The sequence below is a fragment of the Cucurbita moschata genome, unplaced genomic scaffold, assembly GCF_002738365.1.
Source record: "Cucurbita moschata cultivar Rifu unplaced genomic scaffold, Cmos_1.0 Cmo_Scf00005, whole genome shotgun sequence".
In the NCBI taxonomy this organism is placed as follows: Eukaryota; Viridiplantae; Streptophyta; class Magnoliopsida; order Cucurbitales; family Cucurbitaceae; genus Cucurbita; species Cucurbita moschata.
In genome coordinates this window covers 3,601,401-3,626,612 of record NW_019268521.1, presented here as the reverse complement: position 1 = coordinate 3,626,612, position 25,212 = coordinate 3,601,401, and the positions used below count along the sequence as shown (strand labels likewise).

The 25,212-nt window shown below is 40.2% G+C and overlaps 7 protein-coding genes and 1 long non-coding RNA gene across 15 annotated transcripts; 3 read left to right on the top strand and 5 right to left on the bottom strand.

Annotated features, from left to right (window-relative positions):
• Window positions 1-1,373: 1,373 nt before the first annotated feature.
• On the top strand, window positions 1,374-7,015 carry LOC111442726 (C2 domain-containing protein At1g53590). Of its 3 annotated transcripts, none has more exons than XM_023080223.1 (13): window positions 1,374-2,066; window positions 2,285-2,464; window positions 2,606-2,680; window positions 2,992-3,135; window positions 3,348-3,443; window positions 3,545-3,676; window positions 3,885-4,037; window positions 4,165-4,206; window positions 4,373-4,421; window positions 5,130-5,222; window positions 5,307-5,490; window positions 5,590-5,713; window positions 5,832-7,015. In XM_023080223.1, the coding sequence occupies exons 2-13, from the start codon at window positions 2,348-2,350 to the stop codon at window positions 6,861-6,863; spliced, it is 2,241 nt and encodes a 746-aa protein (XP_022935991.1). In that variant the 5' UTR covers window positions 1,374-2,066; window positions 2,285-2,347; the 3' UTR covers window positions 6,864-7,015. The 3 variants fall into 3 exon arrangements, with proteins under 3 accessions (XP_022935991.1, XP_022935990.1, XP_022935993.1); XM_023080222.1 differs by having other exon boundaries at window positions 2,281-2,464; XM_023080225.1 differs by lacking the exons at window positions 1,374-2,066; window positions 2,285-2,464; window positions 2,606-2,680 and having other exon boundaries at window positions 3,042-3,135; window positions 3,320-3,443.
• On the bottom strand, window positions 6,878-8,823 carry LOC111442728 (pentatricopeptide repeat-containing protein At3g14580, mitochondrial). The gene is made up of 2 exons (XM_023080229.1): window positions 8,614-8,823; window positions 6,878-8,369 (listed from the first exon to the last, which is right to left on the bottom strand). Exons 1-2 carry the CDS (start codon window positions 8,670-8,672, stop codon window positions 7,307-7,309), a joined length of 1,122 nt encoding a protein of 373 aa, XP_022935997.1. The 5' UTR covers window positions 8,673-8,823; the 3' UTR covers window positions 6,878-7,306.
• Window positions 8,824-9,366: 543 nt separating this feature from the next.
• LOC111442730 lies at window positions 9,367-12,477 on the top strand. Of its 3 annotated transcripts, XR_002710364.1 has the most exons (4): window positions 9,367-9,625; window positions 10,464-10,549; window positions 11,699-11,788; window positions 11,904-12,477. It is a non-coding gene; the product is annotated as an uncharacterized LOC111442730 (long non-coding RNA). The 3 variants fall into 3 exon arrangements; XR_002710362.1 differs by having other exon boundaries at window positions 11,699-12,477; XR_002710363.1 differs by lacking the exon at window positions 10,464-10,549 and having other exon boundaries at window positions 11,699-12,477.
• LOC111442727 (probable inactive leucine-rich repeat receptor kinase XIAO) lies at window positions 12,361-16,025 on the bottom strand. Of its 3 annotated transcripts, none has more exons than XM_023080227.1 (3): window positions 15,772-16,025; window positions 15,571-15,676; window positions 12,361-14,133 (listed from the first exon to the last, which is right to left on the bottom strand). In XM_023080227.1, exon 3 carries the CDS (start codon window positions 13,764-13,766, stop codon window positions 12,516-12,518), a length of 1,251 nt encoding a protein of 416 aa, XP_022935995.1. In that variant the 5' UTR covers window positions 13,767-14,133; window positions 15,571-15,676; window positions 15,772-16,025; the 3' UTR covers window positions 12,361-12,515. The 3 variants fall into 3 exon arrangements, with proteins under 3 accessions (XP_022935995.1, XP_022935994.1, XP_022935996.1); XM_023080226.1 differs by having other exon boundaries at window positions 15,872-16,025; XM_023080228.1 differs by having other exon boundaries at window positions 15,571-15,670; window positions 15,872-16,025.
• A 235-nt stretch (window positions 16,026-16,260) lies between these two features.
• Window positions 16,261-18,943, bottom strand: LOC111442729 (proteasome subunit alpha type-4-like). Its single transcript, XM_023080230.1, has 2 exons — window positions 18,824-18,943; window positions 16,261-17,293 (listed from the first exon to the last, which is right to left on the bottom strand). The coding sequence occupies exon 2, from the start codon at window positions 17,280-17,282 to the stop codon at window positions 16,530-16,532; it is 753 nt and encodes a 250-aa protein (XP_022935998.1). The 5' UTR covers window positions 17,283-17,293; window positions 18,824-18,943; the 3' UTR covers window positions 16,261-16,529.
• A 743-nt stretch (window positions 18,944-19,686) lies between these two features.
• Window positions 19,687-21,536, bottom strand: LOC111442671 (formin-like protein 20). Of its 2 annotated transcripts, none has more exons than XM_023080137.1 (3): window positions 21,252-21,536; window positions 20,040-20,870; window positions 19,687-19,770 (listed from the first exon to the last, which is right to left on the bottom strand). In XM_023080137.1, exons 1-3 carry the CDS (start codon window positions 21,322-21,324, stop codon window positions 19,739-19,741), a joined length of 936 nt encoding a protein of 311 aa, XP_022935905.1. In that variant the 5' UTR covers window positions 21,325-21,536; the 3' UTR covers window positions 19,687-19,738. The 2 variants fall into 2 exon arrangements, with proteins under 2 accessions (XP_022935905.1, XP_022935904.1); XM_023080136.1 differs by lacking the exon at window positions 21,252-21,536 and adding an exon at window positions 20,960-21,235.
• A 926-nt stretch (window positions 21,537-22,462) lies between these two features.
• On the top strand, window positions 22,463-23,614 carry LOC111443318. The gene is made up of 2 exons (XM_023081089.1): window positions 22,463-23,208; window positions 23,318-23,614. Exons 1-2 carry the CDS (start codon window positions 22,768-22,770, stop codon window positions 23,402-23,404), a joined length of 528 nt encoding a protein of 175 aa, XP_022936857.1. The 5' UTR covers window positions 22,463-22,767; the 3' UTR covers window positions 23,405-23,614.
• LOC111443317 (anthocyanidin 3-O-glucosyltransferase 2-like) lies at window positions 23,477-25,090 on the bottom strand. The gene has a single exon (XM_023081087.1). The coding sequence runs from the start codon at window positions 25,003-25,005 to the stop codon at window positions 23,563-23,565; it is 1,443 nt and encodes a 480-aa protein (XP_022936855.1). The 5' UTR covers window positions 25,006-25,090; the 3' UTR covers window positions 23,477-23,562.
• Window positions 25,091-25,212: the final 122 nt, after the last annotated feature.

The following is a 25,212-nucleotide window of genomic DNA, read 5'->3' as shown; positions in this document are numbered from 1 at the left end:
TCGAACTAAAAAAAACAGGTAATATTTTATTTAACTCTTAAATTAAAAAAAAAAAAAGTTAGAAATACTTTTGAAAGTTTTATTAATACGAACTTTTATATAAAATTCAAAAATACCTTTAAAATAAAAAATAATAAAAAAAAATACTCATAAATTTCCAAAATTAACCCTATTTCTCTTAAACTTTTATTTAAAAAATTTTAATAAAAAATTGAAATATTTTTTTTTAAGTGGAAGGGTAATTAGTTTGAAATAGTTTTTTTTTTTTTTTTTGAAATAAAAAAACTTTAGGGTACTTCAATAATTAAAAGTGTAAGGTCATAATTAAATTTTTTAAAAACTCAATTATTATTATGTTAACTTTATAATGAAATTAAAATTATAATAAAAATATGAAATGAGCTGGCTTAAGCTTGGCCGCTGATTGGCCGACACTCCATCCCTCCTGAGATGCGTGACTTGAGATATGAAATATGGATTATTGGTTGGGTTTTGACTTATATTAGGTTGCCTTCTCATTGGTTTCCAATGGAATAATATCTTTTCTTTATTCTTTCTAATTCCATATTATACGCCTAGACTTTAGAAAGAGCTCATTTGTATCCTCCAAATTTAAAATATAAATTTATATGTTAACGAGATTCGAATCTTAACACGAACATGATATAATCGTAATTGACGGGTGCTATTTCTTTTGAGATTGAAAGTCTAAAAGAACGGTAATAGCCCAAGTCCATCGTTAGAAGATATTGTCCTTCCGTTTTGACCCACTACGTTCAGGAGAGATTTTCACACTCTTATAAGAAATGTTTCGTTCTTATATGGGATCTTATACTGTCTTTGTGGCTTTGTGAGTATAACTGCAAATTAAATCCCGATCAATATGTAGTTGAGAGAAATTACTTATATGGGATCTTACAGTGTCTCTGTGGCTTTGTGAGTATAACTGCAAATTAGATGCCCGTTCAATATGTAGTTGAGAGAAATTACTCATATGGGATCTTACAGTGTCTCTGTGGCTTCGTGAATCTTACTGCAAATTAGATCCCGATTGATATGTAGTTGAGAGAAATTACTCATATGGGATCTTACACGTCGGTGGCTTTGTGAGTATAACTGCAAATTAAATCCCGATCAATATACAGTCAAGAGAAATTACACCCAGAAAAATATATATATATATATATATATATATATTAATAATTTTGATGGGAACACGAATGTGGTACGGGCATAACTTTCAATTTTTAAAATTTTTGTCAGTCATTGTATCGTTGGGATGGCTGTATCATTATGTACATTTTTTTTACTCGAGCGAGCGTCTATAAATTATCTAAAATTTAAATGAATTTATTTTTAAGTCAATGTCACAAATGGGGAAGAGGACAAATGCCATTTATTTTTCTAATAAACTGTTTCAACTGCAACTATTTTCAATTCATAGAATTGACTCTGTTGTTCCTTCTCCCATTTCAGAATTTCAATCCCTCGAAGCCCGAGTCGAATTTAATCCGTTTCTTAAATTCCATTTTGTTTTTTTAGTTGAAAATTATCGATTTCATTGTTTATTCTCTTATTCGATTCATTGAATTACGTTTAAATCAATTCTTTCTCCCCACACAGAAATATTTGGATTATGCGATAGATCTTGAGTTGCTTTGTATGTTCTTCTTCAAAGGGCTTATTTCAATCCCAGAAAAATGCTTTAATGGAGCAATCTGTGAGAGTTTTTTGATTCAATTAGGGAGGAAGAAGATCCAGGTTAGTTCTGCTGCAGCTTGAAATCGTTATATTTGTCTTCTCTTCCGATGCCGACACGTATCGGACACGTTGCTTGAAGATTCAAGCTGAAACTTAGTAACTTACTCTCAACTTTCAACTGCTCCAATTCCTTATCTCCAATCGACGGTTTCTTCGCCTCTACGGCACCGTTTTCACTGTCGAGAGGAATGTTGAATAGAAGATTTCAGAACCTGTCCTGTCACTTAATGTTTGGGATTCGATTCGTTTGTTCTTATTGAAGAGGTTTCCATGCGGCGATTTGGTTCTTATTGCCGATTTTTAGTGTAAGTATGGATTTGCGCTTTCATTTTTGTTCTAATTTGGATTAGAAATGTTACAAATCATCGATCCTTTTTACTTTAATCTTCTGGCTTTCCTTAAGGAATTGATTATTATTATTATTATTTTGTTCTGCTTTTGAATCTGGTGGAGCCCATTTTAGAAAAAGGAAAGTGGATTTGGTAACCTGATCCTATTGAATGTTGTTTGTCGGTACAGGAAGTGTTAAGGAAGATCATCTTTTCCTTCGAATCTTTAAGTGGGATTTGATGAAAGATTGATTCTAATGGAGGTTTCGATTATGATTCATGTGGGATTCGTCCTCTTTCTTCTCTGGCTACTTTCCGCCTTCAATTGCTGCCATCTTGCTGCATATTTCATCTCCCTCATCTATCTCTATCTGGTAATTTTAACCATGTCTGTTCTTCATCAGATAATTGTTCTTAGATTCTTTGGAATCTGGATAATTCTCTGAAGCTTCAGTTTCTTATGGGATTGAATCTTCCTCTTTTCCTTAATGAACTTCTAGTGTTCTTCTTGAAAGGTGCACGAGCGGTTCTTTTTGAAACTAAGGAGGAAATTGCAATTCGAGGAGAGAAAGCAAGCTAACCAGAGAAGGGTATAATTTCTGTCCTTTTCTTAGATAGAACTCATAAACAAAAATTTATTTACTGAGAAATTGAGATATCCACACATTCTTTTTTTGTGATATTCCACATTGGTTGTGGTTGGGGTGGAGAACGGAACTCCCTTGTGTGGAAACCTCTTCCTAGCAGATGCCTTTAAAAACCTTAAAGGTAGCCCAAGAGGGAAAGCTCAAAGAGGACAATATCGGCTGGCGGTGGGCTTAGGCAGTTACACTTTTTTAATCCATTTAATCCAATTGTTTCATTTTGATCTAAATCAAATGTGAGTTCTCTTCTACTTCAGGTTCTTACGGATTCTGAAACAGTCAGGTGGTTAAACCATGCGGTTGAAAAGATTTGGCCTATATGCATGGAGCATATTGCTTCTCAGAAGATTCTCCTCCCTATCATTCCTTGGTTCTTGGAGAAGTACAAACCATGGACTGCTGTATGATCCCAATCTGTTACTTTATATACCTGTTTATTTGATCGATACAGTGAATTTGAGCAATTCAGTGTGTTTACAATATCAAACCTCCATGGATGCATTCAGAAAACTTGAGAGTTGCGAGAATATACCAGGACATGATTTCTTCTCATTGCTTGGTGATCATAATTTTACGTTGGTACAGATTTTTGATGACGAGTGTATGATTGCAGAAGAAGGCTGTGGTTCAGCATCTATATTTGGGGAGAAACCCACCTATGTTTACTGAAATGAGGGTGCTTCGTGAGCCTAGCGAGGACGACCACTTGGTAGGCATTTCATACACATAATTGCACGTTACACACACGCACGTGCATATATTGTCTTTTTCAGTTTTGAGTTTAATCAGATTGGAAGGAATTAATCACAGGTTCTGGAGTTAGGAATGAACTTTCTTACAGCTGATGATATGAGTGCAATACTTGGTGTGAAGCTAAGGAAAAGACTAGGATTTGGAATGTGGGCAAAGTTGCATCTTACAGGCCTGCATGTGGAAGGAAAGGTACACATTGTTGTGATGCCTGTAATGGTGTAGTTCGGGATGCTATTTGTGAGTCGAAAAGTAGAAGCGTTCAAATGCTGATTTCTTTTTTCGGTTGCCATGTCTGTATAATTGTGTTCTTTCCTTCTAAGAATTCTGTTCTTTTTCATATTGATTTGCGTTATTTGCATGTTCCTTCTAATAATCACACTTCATGTTCCCTCTCAAGGTTCTGGTTGGTGTCAAGTTCCTTCGGGATTGGCCCTACCTCGGCCGAATACGCTTATGTTTTGCTGAGCCTCCGTACTTTCAGATGACCGTCAAACCTATCTTTACGCATGGTCTTGATGTTACTGAACTTCCGGGGATTGCTGGATGGCTGGTATTGTACTTCTTCTTTCTTTTCCCTTGGATTCTCTTCATGCTGGCTAAACTATGCTTTACTGCTTGCATCTTCTTATTCTCGAGCTAAGTACTGTCGTTTGTCTTTTTTGGTTTCGTTTTTTCAGGATAAGCTTTTGTCCATTGCCTTTGAGCAGACACTTGTTGAGGTTAAGTTCTAGTTTTTGATTCTTGATGCCACCTTTAGTCTTACTTTGTTCATTTCGTTCATTTTGTAATAAAGAAAATTGTGTACACTTATGTTAAGATTTAATGTTACTACAGATGTTTTTCAACAATATTTACCTAAGTTTTGAATTTTCTTAATCTTTTCAGCCCAATATGTTGGTTGTTGACATGGAGAAGTTCATTTCACCACAGCCAGGTACTTCATTTTTTGAAGAATAGTCAATCACAACCTATCGAATAGAAACAATGCTATCTCTGCACATGCCTTCATGCTTATTTTAGTTTTTTCTTATTATCATGTCAAGCAGAGTGCTTAAAAAAAGTTACAGCCTTGTGCTGCGATGAGGATACTTCGCGTAATTCTCCTTTTCTGAAATGGTTGAACGCTTTGATGCGGATGTCACGTGGTTTACATAGCTAGCTTGCAACGATTCATATTGATAATTGATTGCAGTATTGAACGTTGATCACCGGCCAATAATCTGTTGTCATTGAGGGTGTGAGATCCCATTCCACCTCGGTTGGAGAGGGAAACGAAACATTCCTTATATAGGTGTAGAAACCTCTCCCTATTAGATGCACTTTAAAGCCTTGAGGAGAAGCCGTTAAAGGAAATGCCCAAAGAGAACAATATCTACTGGCGGTGGGCTTGGATTGTTAGAGTGAGAAATATGTTCTAACTAAGCTTTTATGGTTCTCAAAAATTTCTGTATACAGAGGTAGGGGCCGTATGTAATTTGTTTGAAGAATTTCTACGAAGATGGTTAAGTTCCGTTCTCAATATGCATAATCTTATTATACATGATATTTGTTAGCTTTCGAAAACAAAACGTTCTCAAGTGACTACATATTTTTTTTTGATGTTGATGGATCTTTCTACTTGTCCATGACCTTATATTTCCAGAAAATTGGTTCTCTGTAAACGTGAAGGAACCAGTCGCCTACGTCATAGTCGAAGTTGTTGAAGGAGCAAACATGAAACCATCTGATCTAAATGGTTCGGTGCTTCCAAGTCATTCTTCCCCTCATGATTTTCTTACATGACTTGTGAATTTGGCTTACAATTGAAGCTTTCTTTCAGGTCTGGCTGATCCCTATGTAAAGGGTCAACTGGGTCCTTACAGATTCAGAACCAAAATTCAAAGGAAAACACTGTCTCCACAGTGGCACGAGGAGTTCAAGATCCCAATTGTCACCTGGGAGTCAGAAAATGTGCTTGCTATTGAAGTCCGTGACAAGGACACATTTGTCGACGACATACTTGGGTTCGTCTTCAAATTTGTAACTTCTATGATATATTCGATTCGTTGTAAAATTTGATCTCGACACCATAGCTTAAACGAGATCTAATATTCTCTTTGCAGAAATTGCTCTGTCAACATTGCGGACCTGAGGGATGGCAAACGACATGATATATGGTTGCCTCTCGAAAACATTAAAATGGGGCGATTGCATCTGGGAATCACTGTTTTTGAAGATAGAAAGAAGGTTCTATCTCTTCCCTTCCCTTCCCTTCCCTTCCATGTTTCATTTTCTCTCGTCTCTTTCAAATTTGGTTTTATTGGAAAATGTTGCTTTCTTTTATTGATTTGTAATACTACTTTAGGTGGAGGAGTATCCATTTCAAAGAGAAACCTTGAATGTGGAAGAGCCTCATAAGGATTCCCCTGGGAGTGAGACTACCAAGGATGATAAGGATTCCCCTAGGAGCGAGACCAAGAACGGTAAGGATTCAAACTCATCAGTATCAGTGGAGCCTCGAAGAGGGATCGACAATTTTGAGCCCATCAACGTTGAAGGGCAGAAGGAGACAGGAATATGGGTCCACCGTCCAGGAAGCGAAGTTTCAAAAACTTGGGAGCCCCGGAAGGGACGAAGTCGGCAGCTTGATACCGAAATCCGTAGGGAGCCTAATGAATCTATGAGCAGTGGTGAGATAAAATCCTGTAACAATGATTCTAGCAGTACTGATGATAATCCTGAGGAAAAACATCGAAAGTTATCAGTTCGCAGGGGATTGAGAAAGCTGAGTTCAGTTTTTCACCGGAGTCCTCGGGATGAGGATCGATCAGGAAGCTTAGTAGAGTCTGCTAGATCCCCCCAGTACGCAAATGTCAGGGCGACAAATGTCGATGGAGGCGTCAAGGTTATTCTTGTAGATAACATTTCCGGGACTAGTTCGGATAAAGTATCAAAAGAAGGGAAGTCGAGCAACGATGGTAGCGATATAGAGAGTCCAGGAAAGGGTGGAAATGTGAAAGGCATGGCAAAGAGCATTTTCAGACAGGCTGAGAAATCTGCTCGCAGTATTAAATATGCATTTTCACGCAAAGGGTCAAGGAAATTCCAAATTGGTTCACAGAGAGATCCTGCAGTAGCATCAGAGTCTTCTGATGATGAACCTGACGCACCAGCTGCTTGCAGCCCAACGACAATTAGAGGAATTCCAGTTATCCCTGAAGACACAACCTTAGCTCCTCACAACAATTCCTTTAAGAAGGAAAATGTGGTGCCCACTGGTTCAAGTAACAGTGTGGAGTACAGTGATCAATCATCAGATAAGAGCACTGCAGCGCTTCGATCGGAAAAGATCGAAGACGACAAGGACAATAAACATGGAATCAATGGTGACAAATGATTCGAACTTCAGTCGAAAAATGGTAGTGTGTAGGTAAAAGGATGTCAAAAACGTGTAGAAGTTTGAGAATTTGTGAACAGAATTCCTGTAAAGAGATGTTATTACACCCGTAAACATGCAATGTTTATAGAAATTAAGAAGCTATTTGTGCAGTGGTCTCTTGTATTTGATTCCACGGGTTCCATTATTGTCATCATCTGTGGCGCCTCCTCAGCTGCAACAAGTGAGAATTTTCTGCCTGATGCGCTGCGCCCTTCATCCTCTTTAGGTAAGAAACTTTCAACTCATTTGCTCTTCAGTATTAGCAGCAGCTAAGTTAGGGAAGTGTTGAGCTTGTGTCCATAACATTACCCGATTCTTCGATCTTGTATTTCGTGTTCGTTTCAGTTTATCAGTCGTCAAACGGCTTGATTTTCAGTTATACCGAGATGAACATCATTGCATCATATAAGTTTTTCGATTACTTTACCAGTGGCTTCACTGTAATCTTCATTTCCTGCTAACATACAGCGTAAAATCGCTTTCCACATCTCCATTTTCGGGACGAAACCTTGCATAACCATCTGCTTTAGAACCCAATCCACATCCTCAGTCAAATTCTTCTTGCATAACCCAGACAACAATTTCTTGTAAGAAACAAAGCTTGGGTCCATACGATCCAAAATCATTCGACGCATACAATCCCTCGCCTCGATCAACCTACCCGAGTCGAGCAGGCCATACAAAACCTCTTGATAAGTCCCTGCATTGGGGTAGCAGCCTTTGAGCTTCATTCTATCCAAAAGTTCTATGGCCTCTTCAATCCTCTTCTGCTTTCTAAGACCCGAAATCAATATGTTAAACGTTATAGTATCTGGACAAACACCTTCGTTTTCCATTCTAGAGAAAAGCTCAGATGCTCTCTCTAGTTCACCATTGTCGCACAATGCATGCATAAGCGTTGAGAATGTTCTCACATTTGGCCTACACTTTTGTTGAGGAAATTCATCGAACACCTTGAGTGCAGCATTCAAATTCCCACTCTCGCACAACCCTTTGATGAGTATATTAAGACAACAAGCATCAATCTCAATCCCCAACTTAGGAGCACCCATATACACCTCATGAACAACGTCAAACATCTTCGCCGAAACAAGCAAATTAAGCACAAAATTAAAGGTTTTAACACTCGGCCAGCAGTTATAATTAGGCATATCGAAAAGGGTTTCAATCGCTTTACCTATACGCCCAGCAACATTGCCATAAATCTTGATAACGTGGTAGAAAAATTCATCGGACAACCGAAAATTCCTTTCGGATTTTATTCTCAGCATCACTGTTTCAATATCATCAAACAAACACCCCTCCGCAAGCCTGGACACAACCAGAGTGTAGATTTCTTTGTTGGGTTTGTAGTCCTTGCGATTGGACCATTGGTGGATGAACGCGAGCACAGCGGGAGGATCTCTGATTTGTTGGATGATTTTGATGACTTCATTAGGAGACAACCAATCTCTATGGCTGAGCCTGTGCGGAAGAGCAGAGGATTGTTTAGGGGAAGTGGAGAAAGAGAATGAAGAAGAAGGAAGACGAAGAGGAATCGAAGAAGATGATGAAGAAAAGATGGAGTTTAACACAGAGAGTTGAGCGAGTCGTTGTGAAGGTGAAACCATTGGAAGAGAGAAAGGGAAACGGTGAAGGAAATGCCTCAGAATTGCTCCCAGTGAAAGTAATTTATTTAAAATTGAAGAGGGCCCCACGGCGAGGTTACCATAGATCTGGAAGAAAGGTAACCGGATTCTGTGCAGCGGCAGAGGTTCCTCCGCCCATCTCGGTGGCGGTATTGAAGAAATCCGCGGGAACGGCGGTTCGTTTGACGTCGGCTTGGCGGCCGTCTCGGTTTGGGCTATGAGAACCCTGTTTTTGTACCCGCTTTGAGTCGTCGCTTAGAGGGTGTTCGTTGCATTGCTCTTGGGGGTCTGCATTCCGCTGCGCTCAACTCGCTTCACCTGGTCAGTATCTCAACTTGATATGTATTTTCAATTCATTTTACTATTGAAACCCTTTGTTTCTTTGTCTGTTCTATACTTGATTCACTTATATTAGCTCGAAGTGTGACTCTGTTTTTATGATTATTGCTCCTAATGGGACGATCTAAGAGTGTAGAACAAGCAGATTCTGGAGGATGTATAGAGTAAGATGATCGTTTTAGTGATATCATTACGTACATAGTACATAGAAGATTAGGTGTAATAGCCCGAGCCTACCACTAGTATATATTGTCCTATTTGAGCTTCTTCGTAAGGTTTTTAAAGCACGTCTACTAGAGGGAGGTTGTATCCCAATCCACCCCTTATTGAGATTCAACGTGATATCCCACGTCGGTTGGGGAGGAGAACGAAACATCCTTAATAAGGTATGGAAACCTTTCCCTAACAGACGGAAAACTCAAAAGGGAAATTTCAAAGAGGACAATATCTGCTAGCGGTGGGCTTGGGCACATCCAGTGTTATCGTTGACACTCATTCCCCTCTCCAATCGACTCATTCCCGAATTGCTTGAAACGTGTTGGGCATCCCATATGTCAAAGATAAACCCTACATCTACATGCAGGATCTTACAGCAAGAACAATCTGAGCCAGTTAGCTCATTTTACTTTGTAATGTTCTTTGGTTGGGCTTAAAATTTTAAGATCTTGTTTGAATCTTCCATGCTGCTAGGCCTCGGGCCATTGGGATGTAGGTTTGTCCCGTGGTGGTTCCTCTTCAACGCAGCTATTACAGGTAGCCATCGATCATCTACTTCTATTATGCATGTAGACTTTGATACCGAACTATTTAGGTGCTCTCTACATTTTGCTGTCGTTTCCTTCTGTCAGTTAGGCAGGAAGTTCAAGTCACTTTCACAGTTCAATCATTTTTTCATTCAGAATTTAGAATTTGAAATGATCATTAACTTGTTTGGTAAAATTCTTGCCTTTGCATCACTCTGCCTTCCTTTCCTTTCTTTAAACATGTCTCTAAAAGATCCATAGCTGAGAGTAAATTGTTCAGGTGGAGAAATGCTAAGGATTCTCGGTTGGAGAGGAGAATGAAGAATCTCCCTAACAGACCCATTTTAAAATTGTGAGGCTGATGACAATACGTACGAGTCAAAATGGACAATATCTGCTAGCGGTGGGTTTGGATTGTTACAAATGATATCAAAGCCAAACACTGAGTGGTGTGTCAATGAGGACGCTGAGTCTCCAAGGAGGTGGATTGTGAGATCCCACATTGGTTGGAGAGGAAATCGAAGCATTCCTTATAAGGGTGTGGAAACCTCTTCCTAACATGCGCGTTTTAGAACTATAAAGCTGACGGCGATACATTCTTTCTTTTCACTCACTTAAGAGTCCAACTCAAATCATCCTAACACGAGAGAGATCCTCCAGAAAATGCATAAATCGTCAAAAATCATGCCACCAACCAAATCTTCACCTGACCAAAGTAGAAAAATACTTAAATTCTACATTATTGGCATCATTTTACGTTTTACATTTGAAGTTAAAACATGATACATCTCTATTCATGGAGGTTTCTTTGACTCTTTCAATTATTTGATGAAGATTGCACTGTTTAGTTTTGTAGGCTTCCCCAACATGTGGTTCCATGGCTAGAGAGGCACACCAAGGGGGCACCATGGGGGTAAGCTTTTGAGGCAGACAGGTCAGTGTGGTCCTCTTGATTATTTATTCAGCAACCAAAAAGGCTACAAAAAGTGCACATCTTTCGTAGATTCAAAGATGTAGACCAAACCTTGTGAGATAGAGATGAGAAGCACAAACACTGAGGGAGAATGAGGAATAAGATTGTGCTTAAAGAACCAACTTTTAGGATTGGTGTCAGTGAGTGGGTGCCCAAAGCCAAGGCCAAGGCCTTTTATGTGCATCAAAAGCTAAGTGGGATGGTCATTTGTTGAAGCTCTCAGGGGTCTGCATTTCCTGCCTTATCTGTTTCTCACTTTCATTATTTTGTGCGTTTCAAGTATTACCTGGATTTCTGTGTTGCAGTGTCTTTTCTCTTTACATTCCTTCTGTCCCTACCATGCAATGCTATTATCCCTTTCGTGGTCGGATTTGGTTAGTGTAACAACTCAAGCCTACCTCTGGCAAATTAGCAAATATTGTACTTTTTAGACTTTTCTTTTTGGACTTCTCTTTAAGATTTTTAAAACGCGTCTGCTAGGGAGAGGCTTCCAAGCTCACGGCTAGCAGATAATATCCTCTTTGGACTTTTACTTCCGGACTTTCTCTCAAAGTTTTTAAAACGCGTCAGCTAGGGAAGGGTTTCCAAACCCACCGCTAATAGATACAGTCCTCTTTGAGTTTTTCCTTTCGGGCTTCCTCTCAAGGTTTTTAAAACGTGATGCTAAAGAGAGATTTCCACACCCTTATAAAGAATGTTTCGTTCCTCTCTCCAACCAATATAAGATCTCACAAATACGAATACAACTATAGAGCAAGATAGATGAGATGAGGAAGGCTGGGTTTGTTATTTGAATCCTTATCTAATGCCAATGCAGTTTGTTTGTTTGTGATTCTTAACTCCTTATATGCCTTTATTATGTAGTTTGTTTCCTTCAATCTCTCTCTTTCCTCAATAATGGTCCTTGGATCCTTTTGATGTTCTACACTGCCCTTCCATGACATTATTGAATGCTACACAATTATTTAGTTTGCTTATTAACATCAGAACATGGGAACATCTGGTGCATACACCAAATCTTGGCCATCCATTGCACATAAAAGACAGAGTCTCACAAAGCATAGCCTAAAAATGAAACTTATACTAACAATGCTCTGTTTGTCTGTGTAGAGCGTAGGCGAAAGGGAAAGGGAAAGGGAGAAAGGCAACGGTACAAAAGAGCGGACAGGTATTGGTGGTGGCGACGGCAGCGTCGGTTGGGTGCGTGACAAACTTCCCCTCTTTTATTACATTTTGTCTCCTTCTTTCTCACACTTCTCTCCTCACCTCCATTTATTCATTCCCTCTCTCTTACTTTTCCACTTTTCCAAAATAGGTAATCTCATTCAGAGTAGCTTCGAACATCTGATTTTATCGGTTAAACTCCAACACAAAAAAACACACTAAATATGATGAAACATTCATCAAGGTCATTCAAAAACGAAATGAAGAAAGTGGGTGACAATGGTATGATTTGTGAGCAGATGACATTCATCAAAGTCATTCAAAAACGAAATGAGGAAAGTGGGTGACAATGGTATGATTTGTGATGCTCGCTCAGAATAAATTTTGTATTCGTTAATTCGAGTACAGTTCAATGGATAAGTCTCAAAAGTTGATAATTTAAGGATCAAAGAGAGCATACTTTGGTCGTAATTGTTATACTTCAAAAGCTTGACTTTGAAGTTAAAGTTTTGAAGCTGAAGAAAAATAAATGTGAAGAAACAAAGATTTTTGAGTTTGTGAAATTTTGGATTAGTGAACTCCCATGTTTCGTCTGATCTGAACCGACAAAATAAACTGTTCATCTTCATTTGATTCAATATAGCAAAACAATTACATATGATCCCACTTGAAAAAGAAAATCACCATAACCCAGAAAGCCCAAAAGAAAAAGAAAAGAAAAAGAAGCAAAATTTCTGTATTCTATAATCTGTTGTAGCTAAATTCATGGACTTTTTAGCTGAGGACACTGCCATGGCGGCCTAGACAGTGGCGCGCCGGCGCTGGCAGGGCAAGACTGGACGGTCGCCGGCGGATCCATGCAATTATAAGACAAACAAAGCGCAGCTGTGTCCGGCAATACGGTACCGGGTTCCAGTGGAAACTCGGATATGAAATTGTGCTGTAAATATAGAGTGGTGGTGCTGCCGCTGCTGACGCTTTTCACGTACTCTGCCGGCACTGGTCCGGTGAAGCGGTTGTTGTTCAGGAACAGCGTCTCGGCACCGGCGAAAATTGCCGGCATCTCTCCGGTCAGATTGTTGTGGCTCAAATCGACAACGGATCCGGCGCCAAACATCACCGGGATTGTGGAATCGGACGACGGCGGTGGGACCACTCCGGAGAAAGAGTTCCGTTGGAGGAGGAGAGAGGAGAGAGAAGGGTGTGAGAAGAGAGAGAAAGGGATGGGCCCATTGAATCGGTTCACGCTCAAGTCGAGATACACTAATTCCGATAGAGAATCAAGTCCGTTGCGAAGAGGGCCCCACAGCGAGTTCTCTGAAAGTGACAGGTACCGGATAGACGACGGCAACGCCGGGAGAGTACCGTTTAATTTGTTGGATTTCAAGTCCAGGTGGAGGAGAGGGGACGAAATGTCGGCTGGGATTTCGCCGGAGAATTGGTTCGACGACAGAATCAGGATTTTGAGTTCGGGGAGCTTAGTGAGTGTCGGCGGAATGATACCGGCGAGCTGGTTATGGCTAATGTCAAGAGTGTGGAGGTGGAGGAGAGCGGAGAGGGTGGCTGGAATTGCGCCGGTGAGACGATTGTTAGTCAAAGAGAGGACACGGAGGTTACGAAGACGACCCAGTTGCGGTGGGATCGGACCAGTGACAATGCCAGGGAAGAGGATGAGTTGGGTGAGCTCAGAGAGGTCGGAAATGGCAGGTGGGAGGGAGCCGGCAAGTCCAGGCGAGTCTGAGCGGCCGGTGCCTAGGGAGAGAATTGTGACTCGGCCGAGATCGCAGACGACGCCGGTGAATGAACAGGGATCTGAGGAAGAGAAGTCCCAGGTGGAGAAGAATCCAGCACCGGAAGGGCTCCGACGGAGGGGGATATCGGTGAGACTGTTTCTAATGGCCTTTAGAGCTTGGAGGTCGGCGGCGGCCATGTTGGCCTGGAATTGAAGGGAAAGAGGAGAGAGAGAAAGGAGGAGGAGGAGGAGGAAGGAGAGAGAAAAGGGAGTGTCGGCCATTGGAGCAGAGGAAGAAGGATTTGGGAACGGGGGAGAGATTTTGAGAGAGAGAGAGAGAGAGGATTTGAAATGTTTGTATGTATATATTAAAAGTGTGGTATTTGAACCAAAAGAAATGAGTAGTTTATATGAACATCAGGTCCACTATGGGCTATGCCTATATACAAATAAAACACACGAACTAAAGTTGTGAAAGAGATGTCACTTATCACTTACACTTCATTGCTTCATCTTTCTTTGCCTCTTCCACCTATTAGGAGTGAGAATGGGAGCACCCTTGACCAACTAGGGATCGTTCGGTAAGGCTCCACCACCACAATATGACTGACAGTTTTTTACGAGAGAAAAGTATCTCGAGTTTATATTCCTAAATCCATAAATGAAATAGAAACATCAATGGCGATTCAAGTAAGATAATCTCCAATCCATACTTCATTCAAACGCATGAAAAACCAGATCATCGATCATCTTATTCATACTTCAGATGATTTTATCGTTAAAATCATGTTTGCATGAAAGAATTTCCTGTTCTTAAAAAAAATGAAATTATTTGTGTGAGATCCTACATTGATTGGAGTGGGGAATGAAACATTGGTTATAAGGGTGTGAAAACTTCTCTCTAGCAGACATATTTTAAAACCTTAAGGGGAAGTCCTTGAAGGGAAAGCCCAAAAAAGACAATATGTGCTAGTAGTGACTTGGGTTGCTACAAATGGTATAGAGTCATATACCGAACAGTGTACCAAAGAAAACGTTGGGCCCCCAAAAAGGGTGGATTGTGAGATCTCACATTGGTTAGAGAGGGAAATGAAACATTTGTTGTAAGTGTGTGAAAATCTCTCCTTAAGAGACGCGTTTTAAAACCTTGAAGGGAAGTCCTTGAAGAGAAAGCCTAAAGAACAATATTTGCTAACAGTGAGTTGGGGCTCTTACGATTTTCTTCTTCAAACGGTTTTGTCCCCGAAGGCTTTCAAGTGTAAGATAGAACTATAGATCTTATAGAACATTGATCGATGGAGCTAAGCTAAATAAAAAAACAAGTGGCGGACTTTAAGTTAACCAACAATGCACTAGAAACTGACACATAATAATCTATTCTTAACTTCAAATAGAAAAATGGTTTCTAATGTTAAACAATATTTAAAAGGCATAGTATCAATTAAATAAAGCAGAGTGATACAAGACTGTAGGCATGTAATGACAAAGATCCGAGTGGATCTTCCATAGAAAAGGAAGATCTGTTGAGGGAAGCTGGTCTTTGCAAATATGTTAATCAAAACAAAGTTGTCAGACAAATCAATAGACATAGAACATTGGCAACGCACAAGGATAAATAAAGACAAAAGGAGGCCTAAACCTTGACAGCACAGTGCCATAGGCTACTGCACATGGCTGCAAGCATGGGTACATATCATTTATAATTTACATATGATATCCGTGAAGTTTTTTTTTCTCCCTTTTTAATCTAAATTTAGTTACCCTTTTCATATCGCCATGATGCCCGCAGTATCAACTAACAAACAACGAGTACGACCAAAGTTCTACGTTCATTTCTAGTGGCTAAACAACTATCTAGAATGCAAACAAGCATGGTATGATAAGGTTGAGACAGTTTGTGTAGATTCTAGGAGTATACTAGCAAAATCTCACATTAAATTGATAAACAAGAACAATAGTTTTGTTTAGATCAGTTATCTTAGATCCAAAACAAACAATATCATATTGAAACAGAGATGCAAACCGGCATGTTAAAATATGCTCCACTAATTTATATATTCAGAAACATTTGCTAGTTTTTTCATACCTGAGATCAGAGTATAATGGATGAATGTGTTGGTAGTGTAGATCCCACGGCTGGCCTCATCATGCTCTGACTGAGATGCAAATGGGCAGACTTGCATGTGCTGAAACTAAAACAATGAAATCTCAAGAACAGAGTAGAAATCAGCAATACCACAGAGAAATGTAGAAATGTAATGCTTCAGTTTTGGAATTTTAATCATACTTGATTGATAGTGAGAAGGAAATAATCCAACTGCTCTCTCATCCCTTGACTTGCCATTCTCTGTCGCATACATTAAGGCAGTGAGCCTGAGAGAATTTACCTTTATAACTTCCGGCCACAGAGAATTATCTGTCCACATGATTTATCTTCCCCCTCTCTCTTTATTCTGTCGTTCTCTTTTTCCAGGTCACAGAGGGACTGCGGCCGCTTCTGTGAGATCCCATATTAGTTGGGGAGAAAAACGAAACATTCTTTGTAAGGGTGTGAAAACCTCTCCCTAGACACGTTTTAGAAACCTTGAGGGAAAACCTAAAAGGAAAAGCCCAAAGAAAACAATATCGGTTAGGGATGGGCTTGGGAAGCTCCCTCAAATTCACAAGAGAAAAGGAGGCTCATGCCATGGAACCCTTTCCTATCTTGAAGAGAGAGAGAGGGGGAATGTAGTAACGACCGCCATAGGCGTATCAGTAATCTAAATGACAGTATATGTCATGTAAGGATAAGACCAATTTTCGGTGTCCATCAAATAAAAAGGAACAAATAATTGCAATGTAATAACATGACTTGATAGTAGCACACAGTAAAGTGAATGACGGTGTTTCTAACACGGTTACATATAAACTTCATAAAGTGCAACTTAAAGATAAACTCAACAACCTAACAACACATCCAAACACCAGCGGTCACTTCAAGTCATATGAAGATCATGAAATATGCCAGACCAAACACGACGAAGTAATTCAACATCTAAGACATGTTTAGGAAGCCTCAGCAGCCGGTTGAGTCAAACCAGACTTCACCAATAACTTGCTCACTGACTCGGGTGAGCAAACTTGATACTTCACATTTCCAGAAGGTGAAAGGAAAACCTCAGCCAATTCAAGCTTATCTGAAGTAAGACTTGTGCTGTCCATGGTTTTGCTAAGCACCTTTAGCGCAAGCTGGATGGCTTCTTCCCTAGTGATGTCATCCTTGTAATCCTGTTTCAGCATCGACTGTGCTGCCTGATTGTTTGCACCAATTGCAGCAGCCTTCCAACCACCATAGTTTCCACTCGGGTCGCTCATGTATAATTGAAAGCCATAATTTTTATCCCATCCTGCAAACAGAAAAGAAACACCGAAGGGACGTAAACCACCAAACTGAGTGTAGCCTTGCTTTGTATCACAAAGGGATTGAACCAGTTGCTCAACAGGCATCGGCTCTTGGTAAGCGTAAGTATATCGCTGGGCTTGAACTCTTGCAGTGTTGATTAATATGTTTGCATCAGACATTATCCCAGCCACAGCACATGCAACATGATCATCAATTTTGTACATCTTCTCCGTCGAAGTTGAGGTCTGCAGGAGTTTGGAGGTGACCTTCTTTTCACCTACCAAAACAACTCCATCTTTGGACAATATCCCGATCGCAGAACCTGCGTTGCCAATTGCCTCCATTGCATATTCAACCTGGTAAAGACGACCTTCTGGAGAGAATATTGTTGTTCGGCTATCATATCTTCGAGACATTTTTAGTTTTCTGTTGCAAAAAGAGCAGGACATTTAGAATAGACAATCTGGCAGGGCAGGAGGATTGACAGACAACAATGGGGACAAATTTTTTTTTTTAATGTATTCATATATTTTTATATGTTTCAGCACTTTCAGACATCGCAAATCTCCCTCTCGATCTCGCTCTCTCTCTCTCTCACCCACACCCAAATAACTTCAGTTTGGTTCCTCCAATCCCCATGAGTTGCTGCTCGCTCATAAGAGTTGCTGCTCGCTCATAATTTCAGTTTGTCTCCCCTCTATATTACAGAATAATTTTTTGTTCCCCTTTAATGATCCAAATTTCTACTCTCTTAGAGAGAAAACTTCAACTAAGAATCTAATAGGGACAAAACTGAATACAGTAAAAATGATCCAAATGGAAGAATAAAAAAACTACAGATAGCACGACAGTATTAATTTGTGCACATTACAGAGACACAGGAATGAGTGGTCTAGCTTAACAAGTCCATACTCCAGTGAAGAACTTATAAAAAAAGGAATGAATGGTCCAGTTCTCTCGCTCCACCTTATAAAGACGCAAGGGTCAATATTTTAGGGACATGCCCCAGTTTGTAACCTACAACAAGTGTTGAATCCAGAAAGTGAACTGTACCGGTTGAGAACACATTGACTACTAAAGAAATTTCCAAAAGAGGACTCGGTTGAGAATGTATTAGATTTTCTCCCACCTCTAGATTCAAAATAGTTGAATCTAAGATGTAACGGCCCAAGCCCACCGCTAACAGATAATGTTGTCTTTGAGCTTTCTCTTTCAGGTTTCCACTCAAGGTTTTTAAAAAGCGTCTCCTAGGGAGGGGTTTCCAGACCCTTGTATGGAATGTTCCGTTCTCCTCCCCAACTGACGTGGGATCTCACATAAAATCTCATACCTTTTAAATAAGAGTTAGAGATAACAACTACATTTGCATTTGTTTTGCCAAATAAACGAATAAAGGAATTAGAAAAGCTTTGTATACCCATCAAAACGATCACACCCACCTCTAGAAAACCCTTTTCCAATCAATTATAAACAGAAAAGCTAAAGGCTCAAAAAACTCCCACTATATTATTCATGCATTTGATTGTTCTTCAACCAAGGGATCCATTCGATATCCATCCAACAAGGATAATATGCCGGGGAAATCTCCACATTCATTTCCCAACTAACACCGCATTCCACGTCTCTTAAAAACCTAGAAATTTAGTACCAAATCATAAACAAAACAAAGAAATGGATCGTAAAATCCCACGTCTCTTAAAACTCAAACGCCATTTCAAGATTCCACTGCCATGTTCAACTCATACCGACCACTACTCATACAAAAAAATTTCACTCTCCCTCTACCTACACTATGCCGGAAGTAGGTAAACGCTGGCCAACTTCAAAAAAACAAAATTCCCCAGTAATTCCTTCTAAATCCGTTCCTCTGTTTCGAAATTTGATATCGATGCTACCCAATACTAGAGGAATCATTATTCCAAATTGAACAATTAATAGAGAAATAGTAGAACGTCACCTGGAAGCGAATTTCACAAACAGCAACTAATTGAAGAAAAATCTTGTCAGCTAGCCCGCTCTCTCGCGCTAATCGCTGATGTCGTCCTGAACAGAACAGATTTGTAAGTTCAGCTATAAAGGCACCGGCTTCTTTCTCAAGAAAACTTCGCTTTGCTAGTGGGCTTGTGACGATCCACGAGAGTTTGGGCTTCTCTTGAAATACCGATCCGGCCCAATTAATATTACAATTCTTTTTCATATAATAAATGGCCCCAATTTTCATGTTTTGCCTTTTTCCATTCTAAATATATATATATATATAATTTTATTAAAATAATTGTCCATCACACTTAATTAAACTTGATATTTCTTTTAATTAGCTAACATGGAACAACTATTTTCGTTAATGGATAATCTTAATGTAATAGATCATGTTGACAATTATTTTAATCATTATATTTTGATTTAAAAATTTTAAATTATACTATAAATAATTTTGAGTCTTGACTACGAAGTTGAACCGTTTTCTTAATAAAGATAATAATCACTAAAAAGAAATCGTGAAAAAACTAATTGATTATCAAACAAGACTTAAATAATTTTTTTTTTGTCAAACGTACTAACTATAAATAAAATAATGGAAGAAATTGTTGAATGATAGTCTTCCATATGCTAATTTAGAAAATAATCATGAGTTTGTAATCAAACAATACTATCTCCATTGGTACGAGCTCTTTTGGTGAATACCAAAGTAAAACTACGAGAGCTTATAATAGGCAATATCATAGAACCGTGTTTCCAAAATTGGCATTAATGCATATAATAATAATAATAATAATTAAGAAAAGTGAAAGCAGTATTGAGAGAGAGCTAAATTTTTTCATAGATTCAATATATCAAAAATGATGAAGTAGGAGTGTCTCCATCTCTAATCTCAACCGAGGACGAACTTACACCCTTCAAAACCTGCCACAATCAAGCCAAAAAAAAAAAAACAAAACTTTAAGTTATTGGATCAAAGGGAGCGAGTAGATTTTTTATAATTAAGATCCCGTTTGATAGCGATATCGTTCTTATTCTTTGAAATTTATGTTGTCCTCTTAAACATTCTTATTATGATTTTTTCAAATTGTAATTGAGGATTTTTTAAAATTTTAAATGTTTAGTTTAAACTAGTGGTTGTGTTGAATTTGAAAGGAACATGTTGGAAAACAGATGGCGAGTGATGAACTCACTTGGATCCACTGTTACAAGCATGGCAGTTCCTCCAAAATCGCAGGTACCGCCAGTGACCTTGGTTTTCTGCCAGTAGCTATTGAAAGCATACGAGGCGTGTGCCACAATAGTGTCAGGTTCATAGCAATGTCCATTAGGCTGAATGGCCATGCAATCGGCTCCTGACCCACAAGCATAATCCATGGCTTCTTGAATTATTGCATCAGCCACGGACGGCTTAGCCACACACCATGCTGCACCAGACGACCGTGGCTTCCCCCCATGTGCTGCAGGAGGTGAATCAGGTGGCGGAGAGAACCCCACTGGTTGGCTAAGCCCCCCATGACTGGGTGGCCCAGAAGCATGTTTAGGTCGGGTAGGACCATAGTGGTGAGGTGGGCTTGGAGGACCAGTTGGTGGGGTGGGGCTGGAAATGTTCTTAGGAGGATATGGGCCTAAGGGGACGGAAGGGGTCATTGGGATGATGCTAGGTGGGCCTGGTGGAGGGCTTCGGCTTCTGGAAGGTACATTGGGCTGAAAACCTGGCGGTGGTGGGGCGCGGGAATACATCATCCCAGGTGGTGGCGGTGGTGGGGCGTGGGAATACATCATCCCAGGTGGTGACGGCGGCGGCGGCGGTGGTGGTGGTGACTGAGGAGTTTGGGGAGGTTCATCTTCACAGAAAGGAGGAGACTTTACAGGCAATGGGATTGGTGCAAGTGAATCAAAAGGAGGCAATGAAAATGGAGAGTTAACAGTCAAGAATTTCAGTTGGGGTTTTGAAATAATCCCCTCTTGAATTTGAAGTTTCACCTTCTTCAAGAACTCACTGGTTGAGCTTCTACCAGCATCTGCAAGAAAGAAGTCTCATGAAATCTTATAAAAACAGACACCACAGTCAAAAGAACAGAGCTTGAAAATGTAAAAACATAATCAATACCACTTGGAATAGCCAGGGAAGTGGATAAAAAAGCAATAGAGATGTAAAAAAAAGACAACCCACAATCGCTCCATAGCTCAATGAGCTGTTCAAATGTTTTGAGCTCGAAGCGGCATTTATACAAACACTTGGTGGGCAAACCAGGTAGAAAAGCGAGTAGAATTAGGAAGAAAGCAGAGGTAGCCATGAAAGAATAAATACGATTCGTTCATCAATCAAATTCAACAGCACAGTGATATAGTGAGTGTGGTGCAATGCAGAGGAGATGAAAATGTAAAACACAATCAATTACCACTTCGAATAGCCAGGGCAGTGTGTAAAAAGGCAATAGAGATGTAAAAAAAGACAACCCACAATCGCTCCATAGCTCAATGAGCTGTTCAAATGTTTTGAGCTCGAAGCGGCATTTATACAAACACTTGGTGGGCAACCCAGGTAGAAAAGCGAACAGGATTAGCAGGAAAGCAGAGGCAGCCATGAAAGAATAAATACGATTTGTTCGTCATTCAAATTCAACAGTACAGTGGTATAGTGACTGTAGTGCAGTGCAGAGGAGATGAAAAATGTAAACCTTCGCTGGTCTGTAAACATAATGGGTATAGATTCTTGCTTGAGAGACGAGGAAGATGAAGAAAATGGGAGATTTTGTTACCTTTTTATGTTGCTTTCTTTCTACTCAAAGATGGATTGACTGTGCTCCCCATCTGCATCTGTGATTCCGCTTTTTCAAAGTTCGCATTATTGGAAATCTTCCTCCAATCTATACGTTACGATGATGTTATTGCCTCTTTTAAACTCGCTTAACGACAATCGCTTGGTTGAAAATTCAATTTTTAAATTTCAATTTAATTGAAATTAAATAATTAATATAATTTTAAATTAGATATGACTAGGAACTAGGTGTCACGGTCATACTTGTCCAAAGCGTGCTGTGTAATAGCATGTCCGTCTCAAACCCCATTTACATGTTTTCATATTAGATAGACCTTTACCATTTCACCAAAATCATGTCTACGCCCACCGACCTAGAACGCCCCAAACGATAGTACAGGAGATGCGATTAGTCGTAAAGGAGACGCGATTAGTTGTAAATTCTTCATACCTGAGTTATATGCTACAGTAAATCGTGGGGTTTCTTTCTTTGTTTTTAGCCATATAATATTGCTTTCTTCAATTCTTTCAAATCGTTTTCAAATGCATTTTCTCGCTTACATTTTCTAAAAGATTTATCTGACTTAAGGTCCGAACATACACTACTGACGTTGTACGTGACGTTCGAATTTCTCATGACTGACTTGTCCACTGGGTTAGAACATATCGTCCCTATGTTTCAACTGATCTTAATGATAGTTGGGAACATTCTCCATCATAATTTATAATTCCTATTTAATCTGTAATTATCTTTTTTGTTAAATGAAAATTTTAGAAATTAAAAATTAAATCTTTTAAAAAAATAGTAGCAATTATTTAAATATATTTTCACCAATTCTTTAATTCCGACAATGGGAATCAAATCGAGGTAAGGCAAATTATTTAATAATTTAAAAGAAAAAGTGAAAGTAGGGGTAAATCCGTCAATTCACGTTATATTTGGGCCCAACGGCCCAATACCAGACCAACCCAACGTCTGGGAACCACCACATGACCAACATAATGCCCAATTCAACCACTCTGCTATTCCAACGGTAACTTATCACTGTCTTCTTCCTCCTCTCTCCCTTCCTCTGCATTTCTCCACACCATTAAAGACAGATTCGAGCTTTTCAGCTGAACCAGAGCTCCGAAGAAGAAGAAGAAGAAGATCCCAAATGAATATGCGGTCATGGGAAGACGACGAGGAGAAGGAGAGACTGATCAAAGTGGTGGAGTATTTGGAGCCATTGATGTCCAAAGAGCTTCTCTGCAAATTCCCAGACAACTCCGCCTTTGATTTTGATTACTCTCAGAGCACCATCTGGTCCCCTTTGGTCCCCCGGCCTTACCAGTCCATGGATTTGGATTTGATTACCCCCATCAAGCTTCCTTCCGATTCCGAAATGGTTGCGTCGGAGAAGACGATGGCGGAGAAGAACAGCTTGAAGGAAGCTACCTCCAACCTCAAGAAGAAGCTTCTCTCCAATGGCGTCAGCATCCGTTTCGGGATCTCGAAAAGCAACAGGAAGATGAAGAAGATGAAGAACAAGAAATTGGCGGCTGATTTCTCCCCCAAACCTCTGCAACCTGCTGCTTGCTACCCACATAACAAAAAGGTGCTTAGTTTTGAGTATTGATTCTGTTTCAGTAAGATCTGGGTATATTGTTCTTGGTGTTCTTGATGTTCTTCACTGCAATTTAACTTCCAATTCCATGAATGTTCAGGCATGGAGCAAGCTGCTGAAAGCAGCCACCAAGCATTTCAAGAAGAAGAAGAAGGATCCTGCATCTCAAATGAAACTCTATTTCTAAAGCAATGATTCACAGAATCATCATTTTACAGTGGTCTTATTTCATTTCCTCTGTTTTTTGAAGAACAGAATATGTGTAATTAACTTTATTCCATAGATTTGTTCCATAGATTCTCATGAAAAAGCAGACCCATAAACAAAGAGATTCATGGGATCGGATTAAGCCAACATGGTATCAATCAAATTCTGAAATGAAATGTAAGAGGAACCACCATGAATGACGGCGTTTCTACTTTTCCGGCTAATTTCTTTCATTCTCTTCCTCACCTCCTCCCCTGCTGCATCATCGTCCGCCATTAAACATCGAATAGCTTTCTCGATCTGATCGGCAGTCACCAGATATCCACAGTCCCTGTGGTAATCGATCTTCATCTCCACCGCTAATTTTAATTCTCTAACAAGCACGAAGGCGTTTATCTGTTGCTCGGCGTACTGCGGCCAAGCCACGAGCGGCACGGCGTGCCAAATGCTTTCCAAAACAGAGTTCCATCCGCAGTGCGAAACGAACCCACCAATGGCTCTGTGGGCTAAAACATCCACTTGTCGAACCCACCCACATACTCTTCCTTTCCCTTTAACCCTCTCCTGGAATCCCTCCGGCAAGACATCGTTAAGATCGGTGTAATCGGACGGTAATTCGAACTTCTTGTGCGGCGGCGGTGGCCGGCGCAGAGACCAGAGGAACCTCACTCCGCTACTTTCCAGCCCTTTTGCTACTTCCATGACTTGGGCTGGGGTGAAACATCCCCGACTACCGAAGCACAAGAACACCACCGACGACGGCGGTTGATTATCGAGCCAAACTCTAATTTCCTTGCTTTGATTTTCATCTGGAGTTGGCCGATTTTCGCTTTCCAGGTCCAGCACCGGCCCCACCGTGTAGATCGGAGGGATTCCGTCTTCAGAGAGAGAACTCAAAGTATAGGGTTCGAGTTCCGCAAAGGTGTTGACGATGATTCCTTTAGATTCCTTGAACTTTCGAGCGTGTAGCGCCATTGAACTGAACCCTCCGCCACCGTTAAACGCAAACTGAGGCAAAGCCCCCATCGGAACAGGGTGGGCGAAATACGGAATGATCGAATCAGCCTCCGATTTGTCAAATTCGACACCGATTTGTCGATCGCGGGTTTCGATGTGAAACATTGACCCGAGAAATCCAGCGCCAGAAGTGAAGAAGATGTACGAATCGACGCCTAGTTCGTTACCCACATCGATCATGGAAGAACAAAACAGATCAAGAACCAAGCCAACGACCGGGACGGCAATGTCGCTAATGGCATTTTTTACTAGGGCTTTGTAGCTCTCCATGTAGAGAGAGTAGTATTTCTCGAAGGACTGGGATAAGATCTGGCGCGAAGGAGGATCAGGAGGAAGGGGGAGATGGATGACTCGAATTCGGGGCGTGGCGGGAGAAACGGCGGCGGTAGGTGGCGGGGGATCGGAGATTCCATCGGTGGGCGTCGGCGTAAATGGGTATTTCATGACGAGAATGGTGGCGTTGAATCGACGGTGACGATCGAGAAACTGAGTGACGAACTTGATCGTGGAGACGAGATGGCCCACTCCTGACGACGGGACAAAAACCAGCTCCGCCGTCTCCATGTCTCTGATCGCCGGTGGAAGTGGAAGAGAGAATGCCTTGCCTTTCTTCGCCGTCGATCTTGTTTCTCTCAAATAAATGGGACGATTAAAATTTTAAATTAATAATTATATCATTTTAATTATTTAATTTAATTTAGTTATCACCTAAAAAGTTATTAAAAATTATTTTTTTCTTAAGAATAGGAATTTCTAGAAATTGACATAGAA

Excerpts from the sequence above, each read along its gene's own strand:
- LOC111443317 (XM_023081087.1), bottom strand. The coding sequence starts at position 25,005 with ATGGAGACGGCGGAGCTGGTTTTTGTCCCGTCGTCAGGAGTGGGCCAT.
- LOC111442726 (XM_023080223.1), top strand. The coding sequence starts at position 2,348 with ATGGAGGTTTCGATTATGATTCATGTGGGATTCGTCCTCTTTCTTCTC. Across the intron at positions 3,444-3,544 it reads CTAGCGAGGACGACCACTTG|GTTCTGGAGTTAGGAATGAA; the intron begins GTAGGCATTTCA and ends AATTAATCACAG. Across the intron at positions 4,038-4,164 it reads CGGGGATTGCTGGATGGCTG|GATAAGCTTTTGTCCATTGC; the intron begins GTATTGTACTTC and ends TCGTTTTTTCAG.
- LOC111442671 (XM_023080136.1), bottom strand. The coding sequence starts at position 21,146 with ATGGCTACCTCTGCTTTCTTCCTAATTCTACTCGCTTTTCTACCTGGT. Across the intron at positions 20,871-20,959 it reads TTCCCTGGCTATTCCAAGTG|ATGCTGGTAGAAGCTCAACC; the intron begins GTATTGATTATG and ends TCTTTCTTGCAG. Across the intron at positions 19,771-20,039 it reads GCTTGTAACAGTGGATCCAA|GTTTTGAAGGGTGTAAGTTC; the intron begins GTGAGTTCATCA and ends TGATTGTGGCAG.
- LOC111442728 (XM_023080229.1), bottom strand. The coding sequence starts at position 8,672 with ATGGGCGGAGGAACCTCTGCCGCTGCACAGAATCCGGTTACCTTTCTT. Across the intron at positions 8,370-8,613 it reads ACCTTTCTTCCAGATCTATG|GCTCAGCCATAGAGATTGGT; the intron begins GTAACCTCGCCG and ends TCTTCCGCACAG.
- LOC111443318 (XM_023081089.1), top strand. The coding sequence starts at position 22,768 with ATGAATATGCGGTCATGGGAAGACGACGAGGAGAAGGAGAGACTGATC. Across the intron at positions 23,209-23,317 it reads GCTACCCACATAACAAAAAG|GCATGGAGCAAGCTGCTGAA; the intron begins GTGCTTAGTTTT and ends ATGAATGTTCAG.
- LOC111442727 (XM_023080227.1), bottom strand. The coding sequence starts at position 13,766 with ATGGCCGACACTCCCTTTTCTCTCTCCTTCCTCCTCCTCCTCCTCCTT.
- LOC111442729 (XM_023080230.1), bottom strand. The coding sequence starts at position 17,282 with ATGTCTCGAAGATATGATAGCCGAACAACAATATTCTCTCCAGAAGGT.